General features: G+C 45.8%; 1 protein-coding gene across 15 annotated transcripts in view; it reads right to left on the reverse strand.

Annotated features, from left to right (window-relative positions):
- ATXN7L1 (ataxin 7 like 1) overlaps window positions 1-25,615 on the reverse strand; it is a 235,901-nt gene that overhangs the window by 21,466 nt on the left and 188,820 nt on the right. For 14 of the 15 annotated variants that reach the window (XR_013765528.1, XR_013765529.1, XR_013765530.1 and 11 more), the window contains 3 exons: window positions 11,824-12,107; window positions 8,732-8,814; window positions 7,604-7,854 (listed from right to left, as the gene is read on the reverse strand). Coding sequence is in view for 7 of the 15 variants with exons in the window: in XM_079149996.1 (XP_079006122.1) it covers window positions 7,604-7,854; window positions 8,732-8,814; window positions 11,824-12,107 (618 nt within the window). In the remaining 8 variants the exon portion in view is untranslated. Of the gene's footprint in view, window positions 1-7,603; window positions 7,855-8,731; window positions 8,815-11,823; window positions 12,108-19,837; window positions 19,934-25,615 lie in introns of all 15 variants that reach the window. The other variant, XR_013765527.1, reaches the window with a different exon arrangement.

The following is a 25,615-nucleotide window of genomic DNA, read 5'->3' on the forward strand; positions in this document are numbered from 1 at the left end:
CCCAGAACTCATTCATCTTATAACTGAAAGTTGCCCAGCATCTACACATCCCCCCATCCCTCAGCCTCTGGAAACTAGCATTATACTCTCTGTTTCTATGAGTTTGTTTTTTTTTTTTTTAGATTCCACAGGTAAGTGGAATCATATGGTATTTGTCTTCCTCTATTTCACTTAGCATAATACCTTCAAAGTTCATCTATGTTATTGAAAATGTCAGAGTTCCTTTTTTATGGCTGAATAATATTCCATTGTGCTATATGTACCCACACTTCTTTATATTTTCATTCATCAGCAGACACTTAGGTTTCTTCCATATCTTGGCTACAGTGAATAATACTGAACATGGAAGTGTTAATCAGGGCAGAAATATTGCACACATTTATTTCCTGGTCCCCCAAAGCCAACTAAAATGACAGCAAAGGGATAAAAAGGTATTAGCCCTAAAGAACAAAGAGACCAGCAGGGATATTGTGGTAGTTATGGTGATGATGTCCCAACATCCATTTAGCACTAAACCAATAGCAATCTCTCTAACCTTGCTTACTAATGATTGGTTCAGAAAAGGGCACAAGAAATAAAATAACATTTATTTTTTTGGGTGGGGGCTTTTGGAAAGACTTCATACTTTTAAAAAGAGACACAGGCTTTGGGGGAAGATGTCGATCACTGGACAGGCTGTGCATGTGTGGGGGCAGGAGGTATATGGGAAATCTGTTACTTTCAGGTCAGTCTTGCTGTGAACCTGAAACTACTCTAATTATGTAAGAATTTTTTTTTTTTTCAAAAAGAGAGAGAGATACATAAGGAAAAGTGATCTGGACTTGATCAGGACCTAAACAGGTGGAGAGCTGACAGAGTTCACGGCAGCTGGACCAACATGCAGGTCGTCTCTACTACGACACACCACCAGATGCCTGCTCTGGCCAGGACACCTCCTCCCCACCTCTGTCAACTCTCTTTTTTTCTTTTTTTTTCTGGTACCCAGGATTGAACTCAGGGGCACTCCAATACTGAGCCACATCCCCAGCCCTTTTTTTGTATTTTATTTAGAGACAGGGTCTCACTGAGTTGCTTAGCTCCTCGCTAAATTGCTAACGCTGGTTTTGAACTCGTGATCCTCCTGCCTCAGCCTCCTAAGCCGCTGGGATTAGAAGTGTGCGTAACTGCGCCTGGCTTCAGTCAACTTTCTAAAAGAAAACAAAGGTTTTCCAGAGAAAAAGGAACTAGAGAGCCTCTAGACATGGGGCCACCAGGCTCATCCAGGGCAGCAGCGAGGCACGGGGCTGTGGGCTGTCCTTAGTCAGGGCAACGGGGGACCTATCTCCAGGCACCTTGCCAGGCAGGGCTTCCCACTTGAGAAACCAAGTGTCCTGGAGAAGAGGCTTAGATCTTGCTGCTGTGAGCCCTCAAACAAAGGGCTGGTTGCTGACCAGATGATCTTTTGGTTGATAGTCCCACATACAGATTTCCATCAGCTTCTTCTAAATATGAACAGTCAGGGATCGCCCAACCTTCCTGGACCAGCCCAATATGAGACTGACTGGTCGAACGTCAAATGTGCATACACATAAGTGGAGCAAACCGAGAGGAAGCAAACGCAATGAGGGAAAGAGGAAAAACTGAAAACCTGTCTTCAAAGATATCCTGACGGTACTACCAGGCTGGAGGTGCAGCTCAGTGGCGGAGTGCTGCCTTAGCAACAACAACCAAAGAATGGTTCTGCTTCCAAGAATTGATAGTATCTTGCGAAATATCCTAAGGAACAATCAGATTAAAAAGAACTGGATCATAAAAAATTTTAAATGTATCATAAATTCATTATTGAATATACAATTTTGAAGGTAAAGTAAAAAAAAAAACTTTTAGAAAGTAGAACAAGGCATTTAAAAAGGGAAGTGAATTAAAAAATCAGAGCAAAAGGTCCATTATGCAACTAAGAAGAGGTCAAGAAATCAAGAATAAATACAATAGTGCAGAGAAAGGTATCCAAGATGCAACACAAGAAAACACCCCAGAGAGAATAGGACAGTGACTTCCAGACTGAAGGGATCTACTGAGTGAGTATTCAGTACAATGAATGAAAAAAGAACTATATCAAGAGTGACCCCTGAGTTGGGCACAGTGGTGCACACCTGTAATCCCAGTGACATGGGCGGCTGAGGCAGAGGATCGCAGTTCAAAGCTAGCCTCAGTAACTTAGCGAGGCCCTAAGCAACTTAGTGTGGCCCTAAGCAACTTAGTGTGACTTCGTGTCAAAATAAAACACAAGAAAAGACTAGGGATGTGGTTCAGTGGTTAAACACCCCTGGGTTCAATCCCTGGAACAAAAAATAAAAATCAAAATACAAAAAACAGTGACCACTGAGAACTTCAAGAGCCCTGGACTTCAGAGATGCAAAGAAATGGGAATCAGAGTGATATTGGACTTCATGATAAAACTTTTATGCTAGAAGCCAATGGAAAAGTGTCTTGAAATTTCTGCAGGGAAATGATTTTCAATCAAGTTATTAGGCAGATCATCAATAAGTGTGTGGGGGAAACAAAAACTTTCTCAGGTGTATTAAGATTCTAAAAACTGATCTGCGCATCTCTTCAGAGAAAGATACTATAGGAGCAACTCCATCAAAATCAAGGAGCAAACTAAGAAAGAGGAGTACAGCAGGACCCAGGAAACATGTTCTAACAGAGTGGAGAGATACTCCAGGTTGGCAGGAACCACTGCTTTTCCTTCTAAGTCAGTACCATTGGATTTTTGAACTATGTACCTATATTACTTTGGTTAAAAAGTGAAATCTAATTAAGGAGAATATGGTGGGAACACAAGTAAGCTCCAGTTGCCAGATAAAAGAGGGAAGGAGATGAGCAAAAGAGATTTCTGAGGAGTAAAGGTGAGACAGGTGTTCTTGTGCAGAATGGACACTGGAGAGAGAGAGAGAGAGAGAGAGAGAGAGAGAGAGAGAGAGAGGGGGGGGGAGGGAGGGAGAGAGAGAGAGAGAGAAAGAAGAGGAGAGGAGAGGAGAGGGAGAGAAAGAAGAGGAGAGGAGAGGAGAGGAGAAGGGAGAGGAGGAGAGGAGAGGAGAAGGGAGGAGAGGAGAGGAGAGGGATGGTATGCACACTGCAGAAAAGAAGAAGGCACTCTGCCTGGGTTCCTTTTTAGGCTGCTTTCCTCAGGATGTGGGGAGCCTCCTGGAGATGTAGAGGCTTTCAGGACCTTCCTCTAAGATTGCTGAACCCCAGGATGGAACCCAGAGGGAGGGAGTTTGCTGGAACCAGCTGTCTCAGAAAACACAGGCATGGGCAGAAAGTGATGGGGATTGGGGCTGCTAATCACAAGAAAGTGTTGACAAAGTCGCTGGAGGTTGTGACTTGCCAGCTGCCCTTTCTTCCTCTGCATCACTTGGCCCCTCTCCACCTACCAGTCGAGCCTACAGATAAAGTCTGTGATGGTGGATGGACAGTCTTGCCCCAGCACTTTGAGGAAGTGTAGCATCCATCTGTCCCAGGGTTCTGGGGCATAGAGTGGAAGGCAGTTACCTTAACTGTGTCCTCTCCAGTCACGTCACATACATCTCCTCATCCCAGCTGGCTACACACTGCCTTTCTCAGATGAAGAAATCAGTGGCAAGACTAATAAGAAATGAAATTTGCTGTGCCTGTCTGATTGATTGCAACATCCCCCAGACTGAGGCATAGGCAGACCTACGTCAAGGAGAGAAAAGCTTGCAGCCGTGTGGCAAGAACACAGTCCTAAAGAACTGAGTCCTTCCACTCCAGGTGCATCCCTGCCCTTACTCAGGGACCTGGGGCCCTCTGCCACTCTCCACATTCCCCGGGTGAGTCTAAGATTCATGAGGCTTTGTCATTTTACACTTTAGATCGGATATGTGAGCATCCACAACCCAGGGCGTGGGGGTGGGCCCAGATGGTGTTGGCCCAGGCTTTCCCAGCCGACTCTTCTTCCTTCCTCCTGGGGGTTACAGCCTGGCTGGTCAGAGCCCAGCCTGACCCTCTGCCCTACTCTTTCTTTCTAACAGATCTCTGGTGAGTTTGGCTGGGCTAGTCATCTCTCATCCTTGGGCTCTTCAGGGCAAGCAATGTTTGTTTTCTTAGAGTTGGGGACAAAGAAATAGAGCATGTGTTTGTGTGCTACAATTCTGATGATGATTATCTTCCAAAGGTTCATATGCTGGAAGCTTAGCTACCAGTGAAGTGCTGTTGAGGGGATGGAACCTTTAAAAGGTGGGGCCTAAGAGATTGTGGGGGCATGGGCCTGAAGGGTTGAGTGCTGGTCTCCTGGAGTATGTTGGGTCTCTCAGGGTGGGTTAGTTCCTTTAGGTTGCGTTGTTAGAAGAATGAGTCTGTCTTCTCCCTGCTCTCTTGCTTCTTTGCTCACACATGTTGCTTCTGGGTATGAAATTTTCACTTTCTGCTTCTCTGCCATATATAATGCAGCTAAGGGTCCCTCACCAGAAGCCAGTGCCAGGCTGTTTCCATTTTCCACTCAACCAGAATCAGAAGTCAAATAAACCTTTTTCCCTTATACATTCCCAGAACTAGGTATTCTGTTATAGCATCACAGATGGACTAAGTGTTATTCAAGGGCCTTAAGTTTGGAGGCAGCAGCCCAAAAGACAGGCATATAAAATCAGGTAGCACCAAGGCCTTCGTTTACTCCCATTGCTTCCTCTGGAAATACTACTACCACTTAGAGCTACCAGTTGAATACATATTACATGTTTCCTACCTTTTCACTTAATTCTTTTTTTTTTTTTTTTGGTACTGAGGATTGAACCCAGGGGTGCTCAGCCACTGGGCCACATCCTCAGTCTTTTTTTATATTTTATTTAGAAACAGGGTCTTGTTGAGTTGCTAAGTGCCTCACTAAGTTGCTGAGTCTAGCTTTGAATTCACAATCCTGCCTCAGTCTCCTGAGCTTCTGGGATTATAGGCATGCGCCACTGTGCTGGGCTCACTTAACTCTTATTAGCTCCATTTTACAGATGAGCAATCTGAGGCTAGAGAGGCTAAGAATCATGTCCAAGTTTATATAGTTACCAAGCATGGAGGTGAGATTTTCACTTCAAATCCTGTTCCAACCCTTGTTATCTAACTCACACTTTTCTAATTCTAGACCCAAGTTCCTTTTTTAGCAATCCCTGACAAGAATGGGATGCAATTCAAGAATATGAGAACTAAAATATTTTCAACGTTATTAAAAAGATAGGTAAGAAATAAATTGACACACATTAGCATTTCCTATAAAGGGAATTCATAACTGGAAAGGATTACAATGATTTCATTCATATGTGATAGTTTTCTTTCTTTTTGCCAATCATAGATAGTGCAGATGAAATATGTTTCTTCTTCTTTTTTTCCTTATGTGGTGCTGGGGATCAAACCTAGGACCTTGCACATGCTTCTAGGCAAGTGCTCTAATCCTGAGTCACATACCCAGCCTGAAATATCTGTTGTTTATGTATCATTAATATCAGTAAATAAACATCTTTGTAAGTTTAGTGTGATTACTACATTAATCTCTGATCATGCTTTTTCAATCTCTGATTGCACAAGATTGAAACATAAAGTAAGTGCAAAAAGGAACAGAACAAAGAAGATCCTTAAGGCTCCACTGCCTGTCTTATTTTTTAAGAGCCACTCCCTTTTTTCTCTGTTAACCCAGGCACCACTGCTGGGAGAAGTACCTCCATCAGCTGAAAATCAATGGAGAAATGTTTAATAAAAGGATTTCAAACTGGGTTCCCTAGAGTCCTTGGGGAATCTGAGTTGATCCCTTGGAGGGCTGGGACAGTGGTTCTGGTCACGTGTGTAATGAGATGAGGACTAACTGTCTTCAGTTGAGGCAAGCCAGTTTCTATATTGGGTACCATAGAAAGTTGTATTTGAATGAAAATGTTCAATGGGTATGAAGAATTTGAAAGTTCCTAAACAGAGTCCCCCCAACTTATCAGTGGTTTCACTTTATAGTTTCAGTTACCCATGGTCAAATGATATTCAAAATTGTTAAATGAGAAGTTCTAGAAATAAGCAAATTATAAGTTTTAAATTACACATGATTATGAGTAGTGTGATGGAATATTATACTGTCCTATTCTGTTTCACCTGGGGCATGATTCATCTGTCCAGTGTATCCATGCAGTATATACTACCCTCCCATTAGTCAGTTAGCAGCTGTTTTGGTTGTCAGATCAACTACTACAGTATAGCAGTGTTTGTGTTCAAATAACCCTTATTTTATTTAATCAGGGCCCCATAGTGCAAGAGTAGCAATGCTGGCAATTCTATTATAGTATGTGTTATAATTGTTCTATTATTTTATTTTATTTTACTATTAGTTACTAATTTATAAGTTAAATTTTATCATAGGTGTGTATGTATTGGAATAAACAGAATAGATAGGGTTAGATACTATCTGTAGTCAAATAACTACTGGGGTCTTAGATAATGGGGAATTACTGTATGTAGAGACCTTTCTAGAAGTTTGGAATGGGTTGTTTCTTCAACTCTAAAACAAGGGTAATATCCTTAACTAATACCCGGCATTACAGTGAGAAGTAATTATAAAATGATCTTGCACAGTGAGGGATGGCGATGACACAACAGGGGCGGTGACGATGTACATGTACAGGGGTGGCAATTCCACCTGCCTGGTCCCTCCTGAATGCCTGAAGCTGAGCATGGCCATAATGACAGAGGGATTCTGCTGTCAGAATTGTACCAAAGTGCAAAGCGAGAGAGGGTGAGAAGCTGGGAGTCAGGATCAACTGCCACCAAAGATTTATTTCTGCTTTAAAAATCAACTCCCTGCCCTTCCTTTCTGATGATGTTCTCTTAAAGCCTACTTGCTGATTGGACAATTACTCTCCGAGACACATTGCATACATGAAAAAAACCATCAGATAATGTCATTATCTCTACTTCTCATTGAGTATTATTAATGTTTCCTTTTTATGCAAAGTATGGATATTTGAGTTTCATCTCATTTCCTAAACTCTAAATTTTTGAAAAGCAGAGTCTAGTTTCATTTTTCTCTATACCCCTGCCTGAGAGAAACTAACCTGGTACCTTGCTTATGAATAGTATTTGATGATAATATTTTAAAATAAATATTATATTTCCTTGCTCCATTACCTGGAAGTTGGTCCACTGCCCATCAGAACAGACATTGGTAGATTTTAAATTGTTTTAATCTACATGGGTTTTAGTTCTGTTTTCTGTTCAGGACAACCAAATAAAACCCCAAACAGGTGGCTCAGAAAAGTAGCTTTCTTGGCATGTTACCAGTCCAGGTTTTTATTTCTTGCTCTGTAAAAACACTTATTGTCTGATAAAAGGTTTGCTAGGAAGACTGCCGCTGCATATGACAAAGATGATGATAATGACAGCAGTAAAATCTGTTGAACACTACGTGGCAGGCACTGGGCTGAGCCCCTTATGCACATGATCTCATTTAAACTTAGAAGCACCTTATGAGGTGCTATTATAATTTCCATTTGATGCACGATCAGACCACACACTGAACACCCAGCCAGGTAAAATGCCTTGACTAAGGACTCAGGTCTTCTATCACCAATGCAGGACTTACCTGGGAAGTACAGAGTTAGGTGGCCTGGATTTTGCAGGGGATGCAACTTTTGGTTCTGGCCCAGAGCTCCCTGAAGATCCCAGCAGAGAGTCCTGCACCGGCCCAGGTTGGTTTGGAAGTATTTCCCTTGTGGAAGTCAGGAGGTGCTCTTTAACTTCTTTCTCCCGGGACTTGGCTTTGTGTTCTGCCAGGAGGAGGTCAAATTGCTTTTTCCGGCCCGGGACTGCCCTCCGATGGCTTAGCGAGTGTGTCTAAGGAGAAGAGAGATGAGAAGCACAGCCTCTTTGATCAGCACATAAACCTGCTTCCCCAGGCCCTGCATTTCAGAAATAGCAATCATGGGAATTTAGAGGTGCTTGAAAAGTCAACTTCAAGGCAACAGCTCCTGCTCTGTGGCTGGGAAGAGGCAGAGACCACACGGACGCAACCATGCCCTACACTCCTGGTGCTAAGAAGCCGAAGCTTCCTCCAAAAACATGGCCTGAGATGATGAGCTTCAGCGCAGAACCCAGGAAAACCTCTCTCAGGAAAGGCAACCGCGAGGGAATGCGGTTAATCCAGGTGCAGGTGGGAGGCTCCAGTCGGCCCAGACAGACGGAGCCACCAAGCAGAGCGGGCCATAGCCTCGATCCCAAGAAGCACTAGCAGTTCAGGAGGAAATGTGGGGCTTTGGGCTACCCAATGGCGGCTGCCTTGGGTCCGCTGTTCCCCTGGCCACCCCGTGTGGCTGGATCAGGGGCGCGGCATCTCATCCTCCCCTTCAGGGCTGCCTTTCAGGGCGCTGCCGCCGCCGCCGCCGCCGTTCCTGCATACATTAAAACGTAGCAGGCTTTAGAACCGCCTGTGAGTGCCTATAAATACAATTTACTGTCTGGCCTCCCAAGTAACAGGGGAAGCCTAGATTTTTTTTTTTTTTTTTTTTTTTTTTTTCTTTCTCTCCTTAAAAAGCCAGCCAGCTTGAGGCAGGCACTCTGCTACCATGGACGAGAAGAAAGCATTTCCCTTACAAAGAACAGCTGGAGGTCATGTCGAGGTTCCACACCCTGCCGTGTGCAGAGAGTGGCATGCAAACATTTCGACAAAGGCCCCAGCGAGAGCAGGAAGTATTTTTTATGGAAAGAGAAATACCTTGCAGGTGAGGGATCTTGTGCAAGGTTTCTTTGTCTCGGGATCCAATACTCCACAGTGTTTATTTGGGTCAAATTCTCTCTCTGGTTTAAGAAACAAACAAAAAATATAAGAAAAAAGGAGACTAAATAGGATTTGGCATTAAGACTACAGTTTTAAAAAAATGCACATTTGCACCAACAAGTGAGACATTGTCAGGCAATCTGTTTTTTCTTTTTCTTTTTCCAACCGGCTGCTAAAATGCCTCAAGACCCGCTTAGGGGAAAATGGCACTCCCCTCTGAACCCAGAGTTTCCAAGCCCAGCACAGGGCACAGGGAATAGGGTGGGAGAAGGCACCAGAAGGAAAGGAGCTGTGCTGCTTGCAACACTTTATTTTATTTTAAAGGTCCCACAGGTCGTTGGCACTTTGGGCATAGTGGCTGCAGCAGGCGCAGGGAGAGCCACCTGAGACCCAAGGGTCTCTTCTTCCTGGGCTGCTGCAGGAGTCCATACACCTCAGCCTTCACCCCTGCCTTCCTGCTAGTTGAGCCATTTAAGTGGGAGATTGTTCCTTGACGTGTCAGTGTGACCTGCCTCTCTCACACTTCACACAGCACTCAGCAGAGGCTTTCCGGCCCAGACCAGCAAAATCATTTACCTGATTCAGGAACATTCTAGATACAGGTAGGGGCAGGGAAAAGTTTGGGTGTGTGCCTTTGCGTGGGTGAACCTGTGCTCTGTCCCTAGCCCTGGCCCAGGAGAGTAAGGGAGGAAGGGCCACTGTGTGGGGAGGCCGGGCTTTCCCCAGGTCCTCCATCTGACTGTGTAGAGGTTACTTCTAAGGAATTAGTTTCTTTTTATGCCCATCAGGGATCCTTCCTCCCTTCTGGGATAACAAAAATGTTTTCCACACCTGGAAAATGTGGGGACATGAGGCAATCTTTCAAGGACCCTATAGGTTTTAGGATGGGCCTGTGCTATTTCTGGAAGGTACCCAGTGAATACCCAAGTCATGCAGAGAGGAAGTCCACAGTTCTCTGGGCATGTGTGGCAGTATTGCTGCTGGCAATTTGAATGGCTTCAAATTCGAGAAAGGTTACCTAGTCGAAAACCGCCATTGGTAGAGTAAACTCAGAACCTAATGCATGAATGTGTTCTATTTTCAAAGAAGGTTTGGGGGTCAGGAGGAGGTTGCAACAGTAACTCTGTGGGCATGAAACCATTCTCAGACCCAAGGCTGTCCAAGCACCTCCCTCTCTGCTTCGTACTTTTGTCTTCCTTTTTTAAAATCTTCATTTTAAGAAGAGAAAACTGCTAGGCCTGGAGACACTGGTTTCCTTGGAGCCCTCTGACCAGCAGGCAGCGAGTGCCTGGGTGCCAGGTCCCAGGCTTCACTGTGGAGGTCTTTCCCTGGGTCTGTCAGAGTCCGGCCAATGCCCAGACCCACTCCAGCACCCCATGCTGGCCTAGAGCCAAGTGGGTTATTGGCTGGGGGATGGAACTGGATGCCAAATGTGAGAGCGAGGTAGAAAGAAGCAAAAGACCCAGTGAGACAAGAAAACCAACCAAGTGCAAAAACAACAAACCTCAGGAAAGCCCCAGACAAGCTCAGATTGTGATACAGGCTGCAAATCAAGATCATGCTTCTGCTGCAACAAGGGACCCTTGGCCTCTGGACACTGTGTCTACCCCCGTCCCCATACCCCCCAGGTGATGTTGCCACCCACCTCTGCAGACTGAGGCTACATTTTCCATTCAGGGAGAGAATGGAAGTTGGGGCTCAGCCACAGAGCAAGGCCCCACAGTGCTCTCAAATACCAGACTCTACCTTTCCCCTGATAGTGGGTGACTGGGACATGGAGACGGGTGCAGGGCACCTATTTCTATTTGAATGCTGTGGGCCTGAGGTATTTGTAATATTTCATTTTTTAAAGAGTTTCAAATGTAAGATAGAAAAACCAGAAATACAGATAAACATAAAGTAGAAAATAAGTTACCCACATGTCTTTGGCTTGCTCACAGCTGGGCATGGTGGCACAGGCCTGTAATCCCAGCTGTTCAGGAGGCTGAGGCAGGAGGATCACTAGTTCAAAGCCAGCCTCAGCAACTTAGCAAGGCCCTAAGCAACTTAGTGAGACCCTGTCTCTAAATAAAATATAAAAAAGGGCTGGGGATGTGGCTCAGTGGTTAAGTTCCCCTGGGTTCAATTCCTGGTACCAAAGCAAACAAGCAAACAAAAACGAAAAAGAACCAAACCTTGCTCACAACCAGAAGAAGGTTTCTCTCTCAAGGGATGGCTTTCACTGTATTTTATTTTTTTTTCTGGCTACCATTAGATAGAGCTGATGGTATATGGAGAAATTATAAAGTTTATAGCTTTTCCTGGTCATTTAGGAAGAGCAGAACTGCCTGACTTAGTTCTACAACAGATCCAAAGCAAACATCATCCACATGGGGCCTGTTGCAGGCCACTCAGAGAGTGGCCATGTGTCTGCTTGAACAACTGAGGAGTAGGCCCAAGAGAGACCTCCCAACGGCCCATCTGCTGTGCCAGCCTGCGCACTCCCAACTGGGAACTCCAACATGCTTATGGGGAAAGGGCATTTGCAAAAGTCCCAGCTGCAGAATCAACCTGGAAACCCACAAGGCCAAAGGACAGTGGTGTATCTCTCTGTGTAGCACTCTTCCTGATGTGACTGTCCCAGCATGCCTGGAGCCACTGTGAAATATCCCTGCAGACTGTCCAACTTCACAGCGGTGAAGCTTCTATGGGAGCCAGGGGACCTTCAAACTGTCAGCATGATATGGCTGCACAGAGCCACCTGCTAACGAGACTTTCCAAGTCCACAGACTGTCGGTTAGTGCAGAGCATCTTGCCTCCTGGGTGGCTGGGGTAACTCCTGCTAAGCAATTAACCAAGCAAAGGGACTTTGCCCCAGGAATAAGAAGCTGTTCTCCTTGCACTTTTAGGTAGAGGTCCTGTTTGCAGATAGCTCCATGTCTCCCTTAAAATAAAACAGAGCTGCTTAATTATAAGAACACCCCTTGGTTACAGATGGGACTCAACTGCAGTCTTATCATGAGCCAGACTCTAATGACGCTGACACATACCTGAAAGTCTCCGGTAAGGCTTGTTGCTGTTTTTGGTGCCATTTTGGTGTTTCTTGTCTATTGTGGCTGACAGAATTCCTTTGCCATTTAGGATTTTCTCTGGTGAAGGTGGCACTGACTTGGACATCAAGATGGGCTTAATTAAAGGAGGGGTGGAGACGGCAGAGGAGGAGGTGGAGGAGGAGGTGACTGCAGTAGTGGTTGTAGAGTTCATTTTGACATTGGCACCATCTGCCTTCACTAGGTTAGGAATTTTCTCTAAACTGACTACAGGAACCGGAACGCTGAAAAATAAATGAACAAACATACACAATTGCCTTCTTTGATACATCTGGTCTGCTGAAGAGCTATAGCCGCTTATCATTATCAGAACACTTCCTTATCACTTATTTATACTCCTCCTATAAGCGAGCAGCATGATTCCAGTTTTGATGGGAGAGAGATTTGTGCTGTGGAAAGGACCAACAGGGGGTGTGAGGCTGGCACAGTGCCCAGGATAGCATCAGAGCTGACTGATTACCTCCCGTGCTGGCTTGTCCCCATGGATCCTGTGATTCTCCCCTTTCTCAGGTCCTATGTGTGGGTCTCTGACATAGCACCTTGGGCAGAACAAGGCATCCGCTGTGAAGCCCAGGAAGAGATACTGTCTGTCCCCTGCAGACAGTGTGCCACAGCTGAATCAGGTCCCCTCCCCTCTGTTCACTAGTCTCCCACCCTGGCCGATCAACCTGACATCTGCTTAGCTCCGGAGAGCTGACAGGATCACACCACACGGAGGCATGGCTTCAGGCCAGCACGCCGCACTCCATGCTGTTGGAGGGCTTCTGGATCGCTCTCATATCCTGGGGATGGGCTCAAATTGAGTGAGCCGCCATGTACCATTATCCAATATTCCATTTTAGGCAGCTAGTTATGTAAATAGGCAATTCTCAAGGCTGGCAGGTGAGAGAATGAATTTTAAGAAGGCAAGAGCACAAAGGTGTGCATTCACTCTTCAGAATCTGTCACCTTTGCCCCACTTCCCTGCTATTTCTCCTGTGACGGATGTGCATTTGATTTCTGCAGCTCTTTAATGCTGGAGGACCCTGTGTCTGGGGGGCTGTGGAGGACTCCGTCTCAGGGTCTTGAAAGATGAGATGAATACGCTTTACTTTGGTCCCTGAACCAGATTCCCTTTCCTCCTGGCAGGAGGGTAGAATGCTAACACTTCAGTTCCCCAATCATCTTTGAGCTGAGAGTGCAGCCGACTTAGCTATTTGAATGCCAAATGATGGAGAATATAGCTTTTACATGCCTGCAGACAATGTAGGGCATAAAAGAGAGGCTGTTTTTGGCATGGGAGGAATCCTATCTGTCCACAAAGCTGGCTGTCTCCCTCTTCTCTAAGATACATTCACAGATCATTTCTTTGATCAACTTATTCATGAAATTATTTCAGCAACCCTGTAGCTCCTGCCCCTGTTTTGACTTAGAAACAGGATCACAGATGTTACAGATCTTTGCCAGTGAGAAGGGCACACAGTGGTGGAACAGATTGTGGCTGGACATTACAGACTCTCCCCTTGAGCCATGTGCCTTCTTGGCTGGGGAAGAGTTTGGGACTGTGTGTGAGAGGAGATTGGAATGGTGGCTTTTAGTAATACTTGGTGTAACTGCCAGTTCTGCTCTGGACCAGAGTCTCAGTCATTGATGCATGGCTGCCTGTTTATTTAATGGTGATTCTCTAAGCACTTCCGTGTTGCTTGCCAAAGAACTGCATCAGAAGCCCCTGAGGAGTGACGGTGCTCAGAAGTTACACACGCTCCTCGGGCACATTAGCACTTGCAATGGTTTGAATGTGTCCTCCAAAGTTCATATTTTGGAAACTCATCCCCCAAATTTCAAATGTCCATGGTATTTGGAAGTGGTGTCTTTGAGAGGTAATTAGGGTCCGATGAAATTGGGAGGGTAGGGCCCCCTGTTGGGATTAGTGGCTTTATAATAAGAGGAAAAGAGACCTAAGCCTGTGCACTTCCTCAGCCTCACCATGTGATGCCCTCCACCATGTCGTGACAGCAAGAAGGTCCTCCCAGATGCTGACACCTTGATCTTGGATTTCCTAGCCTCCAGAACATGTGAAACAAATTCCCTTCCTTCCCTCCTTCTCTCCTTCTCTCCCTCCCTCATTTCTTTGGCAGTCCAAGGGTTGAACCCAGGGGTGCTCCACCACTGAGTTAAAATCTCCACCCCTGAGTTACAAATCCAGCCCTTTTTATTTTTAATTTTGAGACAGGGTCTTGCTAAGTTGCTGAGCCTGGCCTCCAACTTGCAATCTTCCTGCCTCAGCCTCCTCTGTCGCTGGGATTATAAGCATGCACCATTGCCACAATGTACCTACCATTTTTCTTCATAAATCACCCAGTCTGTGGTATTCTGTTAAAGCAGCAGAAAACAAACTAAGATAACACTGCATCCCTAATTTTTTCCAAATGATAAAAAACATGAAGGTGTGTGAATTCTTCCAGGCCCATTCTTTCACTCTATTTTTTTTTTTTTTTTTTTAGCATCAGGAACAAGCATGAGACTCTATTTTTAAAAACACAAGCTACCAAAACCAGGGTCTCAAAGAGATATTTGCACGCTCATGTTCATAGCAGCTTTATTTGTGACAACCAGAGGACAGAAGCAATCCAGTGTCCATCAACAGGTGAATGGACAAAATGTGGTACAGGTTGACTTTAAAAGGAAGGCAATTCTGACCTATGGATTAACTTTGAGGACAGTGTGCTAAATAAAATAAGCCAGTGACAAAAAGACAAATAATATATGATTCCACTTCCATGAAGAACCCAGAGTAGTCAATTCATGGAGATGGGAAAGTAGAGCCATGGTTGCCAGAGGTTGAGGTGAGAGGAGAATGGCTGTAGAGTTTCATGTTTTTCTTTCTTTTTTTTTTTTTTTTTGGTATTGGGGATTGAACCCAGGAGCACCCTACTACTGAGTGACATCTTTATCCCTTTTCATTTTCTAAGACAGGGTCTCACTAAGCTGCCCAACTGGTCTCAAACTCACTATCCTCCTGCCTCAACCTCTTGAGTTGCTGAGATTCCACAGCACCTAGCCTAGAGTTTCATTCTTATAAGATGAAGAGAATTCTGGAGATTGGTTACCCAGCAATGTGAATGTACTTAACACTACTGAACTGTCCATTAAAAATGGTTAAGATGTCAAATTTTAAGTTATGTGTATTTTACCTTAATTTGAAAATTTTAAAAGAACTAAAAAAAAAAAAAAAACCCCAACAAGCCAAATTACAAAACTCAATGTAAACCTGAAATACATGTACATATATGTGTGTGTGTATACAACATATATATTTAAGAAACTGCTCAAAAAGCTTTTTAATTTCTCACTCTTGATCAGAGCTATTGACTTTTGTCTCTTTAGTACAAAAATTAACCAAACTTCAAATGTTGATACCACTCAGCTAAGAAGGCCTCCACACCTGAGCCACCTTCTCTGGTAACACTTCTTTGTGAAGTCAATTTAGTTCAGGAAAGGAAATGAAGACCTTCCAGCTCCAGATTTAGCTCTTTTTGCATGAGCAAGGATGAGGAAAGGTAAGTTCTCCAGTTTCCGTGAAGAATAACCTCCTACAGGCTGAATCCTAAGGACAAAGGTCTGATGCCTGGGACAGAATAATCCAGAACAAATGTACAAATTGCTCCTCAAATGCTCGCAGTGCAGTTGTGTTCCTCCTCCAGAACATCCAGCTCCAGATGAACTCTGTAAGGTAGCCGCATGAGCACAGCAGAACTAGGCCCAGACATCTGGATTGGTGCACCAGTTGTCTCATCTCTCAGGTGATGCATCTCTCAACTATGTGTGACTGAGCTTGAACCAGGCCAGCTAAAGTCTGTGACTGATCTCCTAATTTGGAATTTTTCCCACTACATAACAAGTATGGCCCATTCATTTTCTGTACCGATAACCCTTCCAGAACTCCAGTTGGACTGCCCACGTGCAGGATGCAGAGCTCATTAGAAACAGAAAAGGCTGAAGTGTAGTCCTCTAGGACTGAAGAATGGGAAGTGTTGGGGGTGCGGGTGGGGATCCAGTCAAGAATGTTTTACAGCGCCCTAAAGACCATGAGAGTCAGTGGGCAGCTAGCCACTGAGTAAACACCCTGGCTGCTGGGTATGCAGTCTTCATGTTGGAAGGGAGGGCGACTGAATGCTTTCAGGTGGGAACTCTGAGATGGTCATTAGCTTCTGGAGAAGGGCTATCAATCCCTCCATACTGAGGAGGAGAACCTGGGTTGTCCCTGATACAGTTTTCTCTGGTGTACCTTCTCTGTCTCAAAAACATTGGGGTTCCTCTCTAAGGTAATCTGCCTTTGGCTTGAGAGGCAAGAGAAGGTAGAGAAGCAGATAGCTCCAGCTCCATGGCAGTAGTAAGAACCAAATGTGTCCCCAGATGAAGAGAGAGAGAGAGAGAGAGAGAGAGAGAGAGGAAAATCATCTGTATTTGATCTTGCCATCCCTATTCCCCCAGTATAAATTCTAGCCATCATGGAATTAGACAGACTATCTAAGCAGTCGGTCTCCTTTCTTCAAGAAGGACAAGGACAAAGGAGGAAATGGTCATAAGATGGAGCCACACAACATGGAAAACCAGTCTCAGAGATTTGATCTTTTTCAAGGTGAGAGATCTGGCTGACATAAGACCCTGTTGTGGGGGCTGGGGTTATAGCTCAGTGGTAGCGTACTTGCCCCTCACATATAAGGCACTGGATTTGATCCTCAGTACCACATAAAAATAAATAAAATAAAGGTATTGTGTCCGTCTACAACTAAAAATATTAAAAAAAAAATCTTTGAGAGCCCCCACAACCCCACTTCACTTACATACTGCTCCCTGCATGTGTCTGTAATCCAGCAGTGGGTAGTGTGGCCATGGGAAGCCACCTGTTATGGTTTAGATTTTGAAAGCCCCCCTAAGGCTGTGTTGAAGGCTTGGTCCTCAATGTAGCAATATTCAGAGGGGCTTTGGGAGGAGATTGAATCACGAGGGCTCTAGTTTCATCAATCATTGGTGGATTCATAGCTGAATGGACTACTGGGAGGTAGTGGAAGGGAGTGGGTCCTTGGGGGCATACCTTTGGGGACTACCTCTTATCCCTGGTCCCTTCCATTCTCTCTCTCTCTCTCTCTCTCTCTCTCTCTCTCTGCTTCCTGGCTTCCATGAGGTAAGTGGCTTTGCTCTACCACAATGTTCTGCCTCATTACAAGCCTAGAAACAATGGAATCAGTCAACCATGGACTGAAACCTCTGAAACTGTGATCCAAAATAAATCTTTCCTCCTCTAAGATAATTTTCTCAGGTATTTTGTCACAGCCATAGAAAGTTAATATACTACTATCTCAGAATTGCCTTCTGCATGCTCCTCTGGTCCCTTTTCTCAATCCCCTCACTTCCTCTGCCATTGCCTTTCCCAGTCAGTGAAGTGTCCCAGCTTTGGAAGGCAAAGGCTCCTTCCAGATGGCAGTGGAAACTGAATGACAGGTTCAATTTTTTTCCACTGGAAAGAAGCCAAAGATTCTGACCCCCTCTTTTACAGGATGGGCATTGCTCATCTTTTCTATATCCATCACAATAACTCAAACATCTCCACGTGTGGTGAGGAGCTGGGAGGGGGTGGTAACACTCCGAAGACTGACTGAGAAATGTATTATTCTGTTTGTGTTGGTGATAAACAAGCCAGGCAGTTACCCCTGAGGTTGGCAAAGCCCCCTAAATTTCCTTCCCCTTCAGTCTAAAGGAATGCATTTTCATACTGCCCTAGGACTCTCAATTTGCAATCTGTTGCATTGATCAGTTACTGTCCTTCCTTTGAGGGGCAGGGTTTGAAAAGGAAAGAGGAGTCCCCACTCTGCTTCTGCTGCTTTCAAAATGCCTGTTTTGTTTGCTTAGCATGAACTCCTTCAGGGATCCCAGGACTGCAGCTAGTTTGCTGTCTAATCTACTGGGAGTATTTATCTCCTTGTTATCTCTGTTCCTCCTTGATCTCTCTAGCTCCATCTTGTTGGTCCTTGGAAGGGGCCCTCCCTCATCCCCCCTGCACCATGGGAAGGTGTCTACCTTCTGTGTCCTGCTTTGGCTGCCCATGTCTTCTTCCTGTGTGCTTGGCCTGTCTGAATTTATCTTTCTAGACCAAGGCAGGTCTTCTGGCTTTAAGAAAAATGGTTCTCTTGGCAGCAAGTAGATTCCCTCCCTGCCCAGTGATGTCTGCAAAAGAGCAGAGGTGGAGAATCATGATGGTGTCATTGCGAGAGCCACCAACGTGCTGCAGGGCTAACTGCCCTCCTGCCAGCTACGCTTTTCTGGTGAGCAGGATTTATTCTCCTATCATCAACAGATACGCCTTAAGAGAATGGTTCACAAAGTCTTTAGGTTTGCAAAAAATTATTGCCAACCTCTCTCTCCACTTACCAGAGCAGGATAAAGATGGATTTGACAGGCAGGAATGAGAGGACATATGGTATCTGTGCTGTGGGTTACATGTCTGATGCGAGTTCTCAGCTGCCTGATTTCTCCCACCCCTTCCTTCCACAAAGGCCCATGTGCCTGTGCCATGGTCTGGCAGAATTTTGAGAATCTCTGATTTACTGGCAGGTCCCCGGGAGAGCCATCTCACCCAGCCTTTTGCCTTCCAAGCAGTGACAGCATTAAGTCATCCCAAATAAAAAGGAATTCACCCTCTTTTAAAATCTCTTAGAGAAGAAATTCTATTTGGATCTCTCAGATGTCTTTTGGGGGTTGCTACTAGAAAATTATTTATATCGAATTTAAATTCTTTAAGTTGAAGAAATACTTGGGGCATTCTGGAAGACTGGGAGTTGGGCAATCACTAAGAACCAGTGTAAATAACAGAGTCATGGAGTCCGATCTAGTAGTACCACATAAATCCTGATGAATGAATAAATGGTATATATATGTATGTGTGTATGTATATATATATATGTATACATTTTTTTAAACACACATTTTGGTATCTAGTAAAATACTGGAAAACTTTCAGAAACTGTATTTGTAAGTATCTTTAGCAAACAGCAAACAGAAAACAACCATAGGGCCTGTAAATAAGAAAATCTACCAGGTTAATTTAATATTCTGTGGCTAAGTGTCAGGCCTGGTGGTGAGAGAGGAAGCACAGTGTATAATCTCTCTTGACCTTTGCACATTTTGGATTCTCTCCCGCAAAACATACCCTCAGTAAACTGGGGAAATGTGGTCAGACCACACACAACTATTGTGGGGTGAGTGATCGTGGCAGCATTGGCAGGGCAGGTCGGGTGGGTATGAGTTGGGTTGCCAGGTTCTCATTCCAGCCCAGACTGCACCAAGGGGAGCTCGGCAGGCGCTCCCTGCTGGCCGAGAAGGGTACAGCATGCAGCGTCTTCTGTGACAATGGGTCAAGGCTCCCTCCTCACCCCAGCAGAGGTGATAAGCTGCTGAGAAGAATGGTCTGGGGCTTCCTGCTTAGGCAAGTTAGATAGAAGTGTGTGTGTGGGTGGGTGATGAACAATCTGACTTTGATAAAATGCAAAAATGGCCAGAAATGAATGAAATAAAAATCTGGGAGGACAAGTTGGGCTGAATTGAGGGTCTGTGACTTCTCAATGTTCTAGCAAATTCATTAATTATGGAAGGTGTTGCAAAAGAGATTAGGACAAGAGTTAGCACAGACTTTGAAATCAGACAAACAGGGGCACGGTGGTGCACACCTGTAATCCCAGCAGCTTGGGAGGCTGAAGTAGGAGGATTGCAAGTTCGAGGCCAGCCTCAGCAACTTAGCAAGGCCCAAAGCAACTTAGTGAGATCCTGTCTCAAAATAAAAAAATAAAAAGGGTTGGGGATGTGGCTCAGTGGTAAAGCGCCCCTGAGTTTAATCCCTGGTCCCCTACTGCACTCCCCCTCCCACCCCCACCCTCCCCCCCCCCAAAAAAAAAAGAAAAAAAGAAATCAGACAAACCTATGTTCAAATCCTGCCTTTTCTATTGCTGGATGCATTATGGTAGTATAGTATGTGGCTTCCTGGCTTCAGGACCTCAGCAAGCCCATAGGACTTCTGTGAGAACAAGAAAAAGGGCAGCAGCTGGCAGGTGGGGTAAGCACTGGCTCTAGCCCTTCCCTCCTTCCCTGGTGGGGTGGTCTCTGGTACAGCACAAAGCCCACACGGCGGTGCCCTTCCTAACTTCTCTCAGGCCTTCATGGCTCTGTGCCTGTTTCCTTATCAACAAAATGAAGGTGATGACAATTTGAAGAGATTACATGAGGTAATAAAGATGAAGAGCTTAGCATGGTGCCAGGCACATAGCAGAACCTCAACAAGATGTGGTGAAACAAACAGGGGGCAGAGGATCATACCATGCACTGTCCCCACTAACCCTGACACTTTGGATTGAACCTCTGGGAAGCAGGGCATGGATGCCATCAGAAACCTCCTATCTTCTTTGTCTTTTCTGGCCCACAAAGATGGACAAGGTGGGAGGAGGCAGTGAGAGCAGATGGGCAGGTGGCCTCCACTTACCCACAGAACAGGACCACTTCTGGGAGTTCAGTGAAGAGGCGAACAGAATAGGGGAGGAAGTCTTTCCAGAACTGATCACCTCTTTTTTTAAAAAAAATATTTTTTTTAGTTGTCGATGGACCTTCATTTTATTTATATATATGTGGTGCTGAGGATCGAACCCAGGGCCTCACACATGCCAGGCAAATGCTCTACTACTGAGCCACAACCTCGGCCCCCTGATGACTTCTTTCCAGGACTCTGCAGCCCAGCTCCACGATCCTGATTATTAGTTTCTAGCACTACCAAGCCTGGGCTAAGTGACTAAAGCTCATATCTGGATGGCACATTCTAGAAGGAGAGTGAGTGGGTTCACCAGCCTCCTCTCACACAAATGTGTTGTTTCCTGCAGTCCTGCACCTATCGTAGGCCACAGGGGCCTCTGCTACTCTAGGACATCATTCAGAGGAAGCAGGAGACCCCAGCATCAGCCTCTCTGCTGGTCTGTTAAAGTCTCTCTGGTTTTCTGATGTTAGGGCTTCCCAACACCCAGAGCTCAGAAGACAGTCTCCAAACCCACTAGAAGAACAAGCAGTGATAAATATCCTGATGTTCCTGGGGAGTCCTAGTGCACCAGGATTGTGGAAAACCCAGCAACCTTGAGAAGAGGAGAAGGTAAAGCAGGAGAACGGAGTCCTGAGGCAGGAAGGCATACAATGCTGCACAGGTTGCCTTTGCGTTCAGCTGTTTCTGTAGTACTATAGTCTCAAGTTCAGGAAAGGTTTAAGGACAGCCCTAGACCAAAAGGTTTAAGGAAAGGACAGCCCTAGACCAAAACAACTGCTGCTGCTCAAGGTCTTCCCTCATGACTGAGAACTACAAGCTGCACAATTCAAATGAATGGCCTCTGAAATTCACATCAGTGCAGAAATGATATCAGAGCCTTTGAAGGACAGATTTGAGAAGGTAGGGATCAGGAGGCAAGTGGATTCTGGAGGGTGTGCTGGTGCAGACAGGGACAGATCCCTGAGCACCCTGGTCTCCAGCACTGGACCAGGACAGGCGACGATCCAGAGCAGCAACTGGGTGCGCTCCCTTCTGCAGCCACCAGGGGTCATTGGCTCCCACTGTTGCAGCTGCAAGCTGCCCTGCTGGGCCTGCAACTAGCCTACCAGGGTCAGAATCCTTACTGTCGCCCTGGAACCCTGCAGCCAACAGTGACAAGGGAGAGACAGGGATGCCTTACAGGACATCTTCATCCCCCTGCTAGGCTAGGAGCGAGCGGCACCTGAGCAGAGACCCTGAGCTTTCTCGCCAGGACTGAAAAGTCCTTATGAGATGTTGGAAATGAGTAAAGGGCAGAGTCTGGCTATTCTCAGTGCCCCAGGCTCTGCCAGGGACACTAACACCAGCTGCACTCATTTCCTACAGAGAGGAATGGTCACAGAAGCATTCATAGAAGCTTCTCCCTTTCCCAGGTGTGACACTCACTCACTCACTCACTCACTCACTCACTCAATATTTTCCTTTTCAGTATTGGAATCCACTCCCAGGTAAGCAACCCTGCACCTAAACCACTTTTATCCAGAAAAAAAAAGCACATTATTTTAAAAAATCTTCAAGAGTTTCATCTTCATCTTGTCCTACAGCAAACTAAGGAAATGCTTTTTCAATTTTTATTTTTTAGAACTAGGGAATGAACCCAGAGGCACTCTACCACTGAACTACAAAGGGCTGGGGAGCTCTTTTTATTTTTTATTTTGAGACAGGGTCTTGCTTAGTTACCCAGATTGGCCTAAAACTTGTGGTCCTCCTGTCTCATCCTCCTGAGTTGCTGAAGTTACAGGAAGGGCCCCAGCTTCAGGAAATTCTTTATATCTTAAATAACAAAATACACTTTGTTCACCATCATGTTGAGAGAAATAAGTCAGACTCAGAAAGTCAAAGATCATATATTTTTTTCTCATATGTAGAAGCTAGAGAGCAAGAAGGGGGAAAACCCAGATTTTGATGAAAATAGAAGTGAGACTAATAGAGGATGGGGGTGGGGGACCAGGGGAGGAGAGCGAATAGGGAGGTATTGGGCAATAAAATTGGCCACATTATGATATGTGTATATATCACAATGAATCCCACGATTGTGTATGATTATAATGTATCAATTAAAAATAAATCTGGAGTTGGCATGGTGGCACATGTCAGTAATCCCAGTAACTTGATAGGTTGAGGCAGGAGGATTGCCAGTTCAAGGACAGCTTCAGCAATTTAGACCCTGTCTCAAAATAAAAAATAAAAAGGGTTGGGGATGTGGCTCATAGTAGAGCACCCCTGGGTTTAGTACTACACCCCCCCCCAAAAAAAAAAAAAAAAGTCCCTTTCTGCATTATGAATGCAAGTCTTAGCATGGCTCGTCTGATCCTTGTTGAAAATTCCCACCACTAGTTGTAGGGTGCTGGTCTAGCACATACACGGGCTTAGATTTAATCCCAGCACTGCAAAAAAGAATGAAAAGAAAATTCCACTACTAATGTTCATGTCTTGACCTCTCTGTGTGTTCTAAGCTGTCTTGCACTTGGCCACCAGTGTGAAGGTGACCATTAAAGATTCAAGGAGCTCCCCACTGATCAGAGTACCAAGTTTAACTCTGACAGTCCGGCTCACTCCACCTCTCCTGCCCAGTCACCTTCTCCAACATCTCTGCTAGACTTCTCCTGAATCCTTGGACCAGGTGCTGGGGCCTGGTTCTGTGCCTTCATGTGCGCTGGGGTCTTGTGCTTGGTGCCCTCCCCTCTCCTGTGAACATCTCCCTCCATCTGTCCACATCCTGAGGAAGCACAGCTTTTTCTCATGGATAGCTGTTCCTTCCCAGGTGTTTCTGCTGCATTTACCATGTCTAAAGGCAATGTTTTATTTCTACAGTTATGTGTTTTGACCAGATTGAGAGCTATCTGAGGAGAGGAAACCTGTCCTAGCAACATATACAATATCTAGCATATGGAAAGGCTCCATAAATGTTTCAGGGGCTGGGGTTGTGGTTCAGTGGTAGAGCACTTGCCTAGTATGTGTGAGGCACTGGTTTTGATCCTCACCAAAATTTAAAATAAATAAATAAAATAAAGGTATGGTATCCATCTACAACTAAAAATATTTAAAAAAATAAATGTTTGATATGTGAATTAATCTTCTCAGCAAAGATTAAATCGTATAACATCATAATAAATGAACTGTTCTCCACCAGTGCTTGGTAAGAACAAATGCTTTAGGAGAGGCCCACCCTACAGCGCTCTCTATTTCTTGGCAGAAGAGACAGAGAATGAAAAAGGAAAGGCGTGAGCTTGTAGTGGCCCCCTCTGGGAGCCCATGTGTGCTGGACAGTAGGTCATGCTCTCACATGGAATAACATGTTTAATCTCCACTGATTTTACAGAATAGACACAGAAAAGGTGCCCAGGTCATTCAGTAAAATGAAGGCAGACATGGGGTGTGACCTCAGGTCACTCTAGGAGTGCTGCTCCACATGCAGCCCTGGGAGTCAGAGACCAGGGTTCGAGTCCAGATTTGCCACTGGACTCAGACCTGACACTTCATTTCTTTGGGCCTGTTTTCTTAACTTCCTCACAGAGTGGTGGATGGGATCAGGGCTATAAAAGTGTCTGAAAATTATAAAGTGCTGTGCAGCCATGAAAGGTCAGGGCTACCCATCCTTGTGGCTCATATACCTTCTCTCTGTCCTGCCATTTTCCCCTTTCCCAGATGTCCTAGTCTTATTATTCCCTCCTGAGGTCCCATTCTTTCTGAGCACTTCTGTGACTTCAGGAGGTCACTGGAGTTTACTCCCAAGGAGCTGTCCATTGTCCTTATCTTTGCTCATCTGCAGATTTAACACAGCACTTACACATTTCAGTTCCCAATGCGTCCCCATCTAGGAAGGGACCTTATCTCCCCACCCCATGCTTGAACTTCGGGCCTGTCTGCCTTCCATCCTTTCTGGCCCACCTGGCCTTTCCACCTCTTCCTTCTGCAGTTCATCACAAAGGGGCTAGATTTCCATTCTGAAGACAAAACAACCAAGGGTCACTGAAGAGTTCTGAGCAGATCAGAGGCACGTCTCACCCTGGTGGGGCAGGAAGGGTGGACGGGAAGAGGAGGCAAGGTGGAGGTGGCTACAGGAATCCTGTGGGAGAATCTAGGGAGGGCAGAGTCATTCGGTCTGCTGGGGCTCTGCGGCACTTTGGGGCTAGGGTTTCACAGCCTGACTGGAGCCCCTGAGATGACCTCCCATGTTTTCTGGGTGCCATCAATCCTGAGCCATGGTTCTGCTTCCAGCTCACTAGCACCAGCACTGACAACCACTCAGTTACCCTTTCCCTCAAAGCGCTGGAAAGACTTCCAGAATACCTGGGCTCCTCTGACCCACTTCGCTGCGGAGGACCCACCTTGCATTTCTGAGCATTTTGAAAAGAGCTCTGCCTACCTGGGGAGAGGCAGCCCTCCCCCACTGTGCTGTAGGGCATGCACGTGGAGTCCAGGGAGCTTGCTGATTTTTCTTTTGCTTTGGCTGATTTTCCTTCTGGAGCAGCCGGCTCTTCTCCTGCATTTTTAATAGCTGAGCATATTTAGCATTCAACACACATGTGCGGGTTGATAAGGCCCAAAGAGAAGGCAACAAGCCATCCAGGGGAGGAATGACTCCTACCTACTCCCTGCCTCCTGCCCACATCTGCCTCCCTCAGTGGGTTTGAGTTCCCCATCAGCTTACCATGCTGGGCCCGGGTGGGACGTGATAGCAGCTGGGAAAGGTTCACTGTGCCAGGCCTGGTCCCTGGTGGAGTGGGGACTCATAAGTGGAAGCTGAAATGCTCATTGTAGCTCAAGAGAGCCAAACAGCCACGATTTCCTTTCCTTCCCTTTCTTTCTTCCCTCCCTCCCTCCCTCCCTTCCTCCTTTTTGAGACAAGGTCTTGCTATGTTGCCCAGGTTGGACTCAAACTCCTGGGCTCAAGGGATCCTCTTGCCTCCCTCTCCTAAGTGGGACTACAGTGTGTGCCCCTGCAACTGGCCCCACGATGCCCTCTTGACCCAATCACCTTGTTCCTCTCCCTCTGTCATTATGGACTGTGTTCACCGGCCAGGTACTCTCTGGCCTCTGGTTCCCTTGGGAGTGGTCTCCTGCAGTGATGGGGGCGGGGGGTGGGCAGAACTAGTGGAGAGGGGCTATTGGAGCCTGGGTGCTGGGTGAGGA

Source organism: Sciurus vulgaris, assembly GCF_902686455.1.
Source record: "Sciurus vulgaris genome assembly, chromosome: 8".
NCBI classification, from domain to species: domain Eukaryota; kingdom Metazoa; phylum Chordata; class Mammalia; order Rodentia; family Sciuridae; genus Sciurus; species Sciurus vulgaris.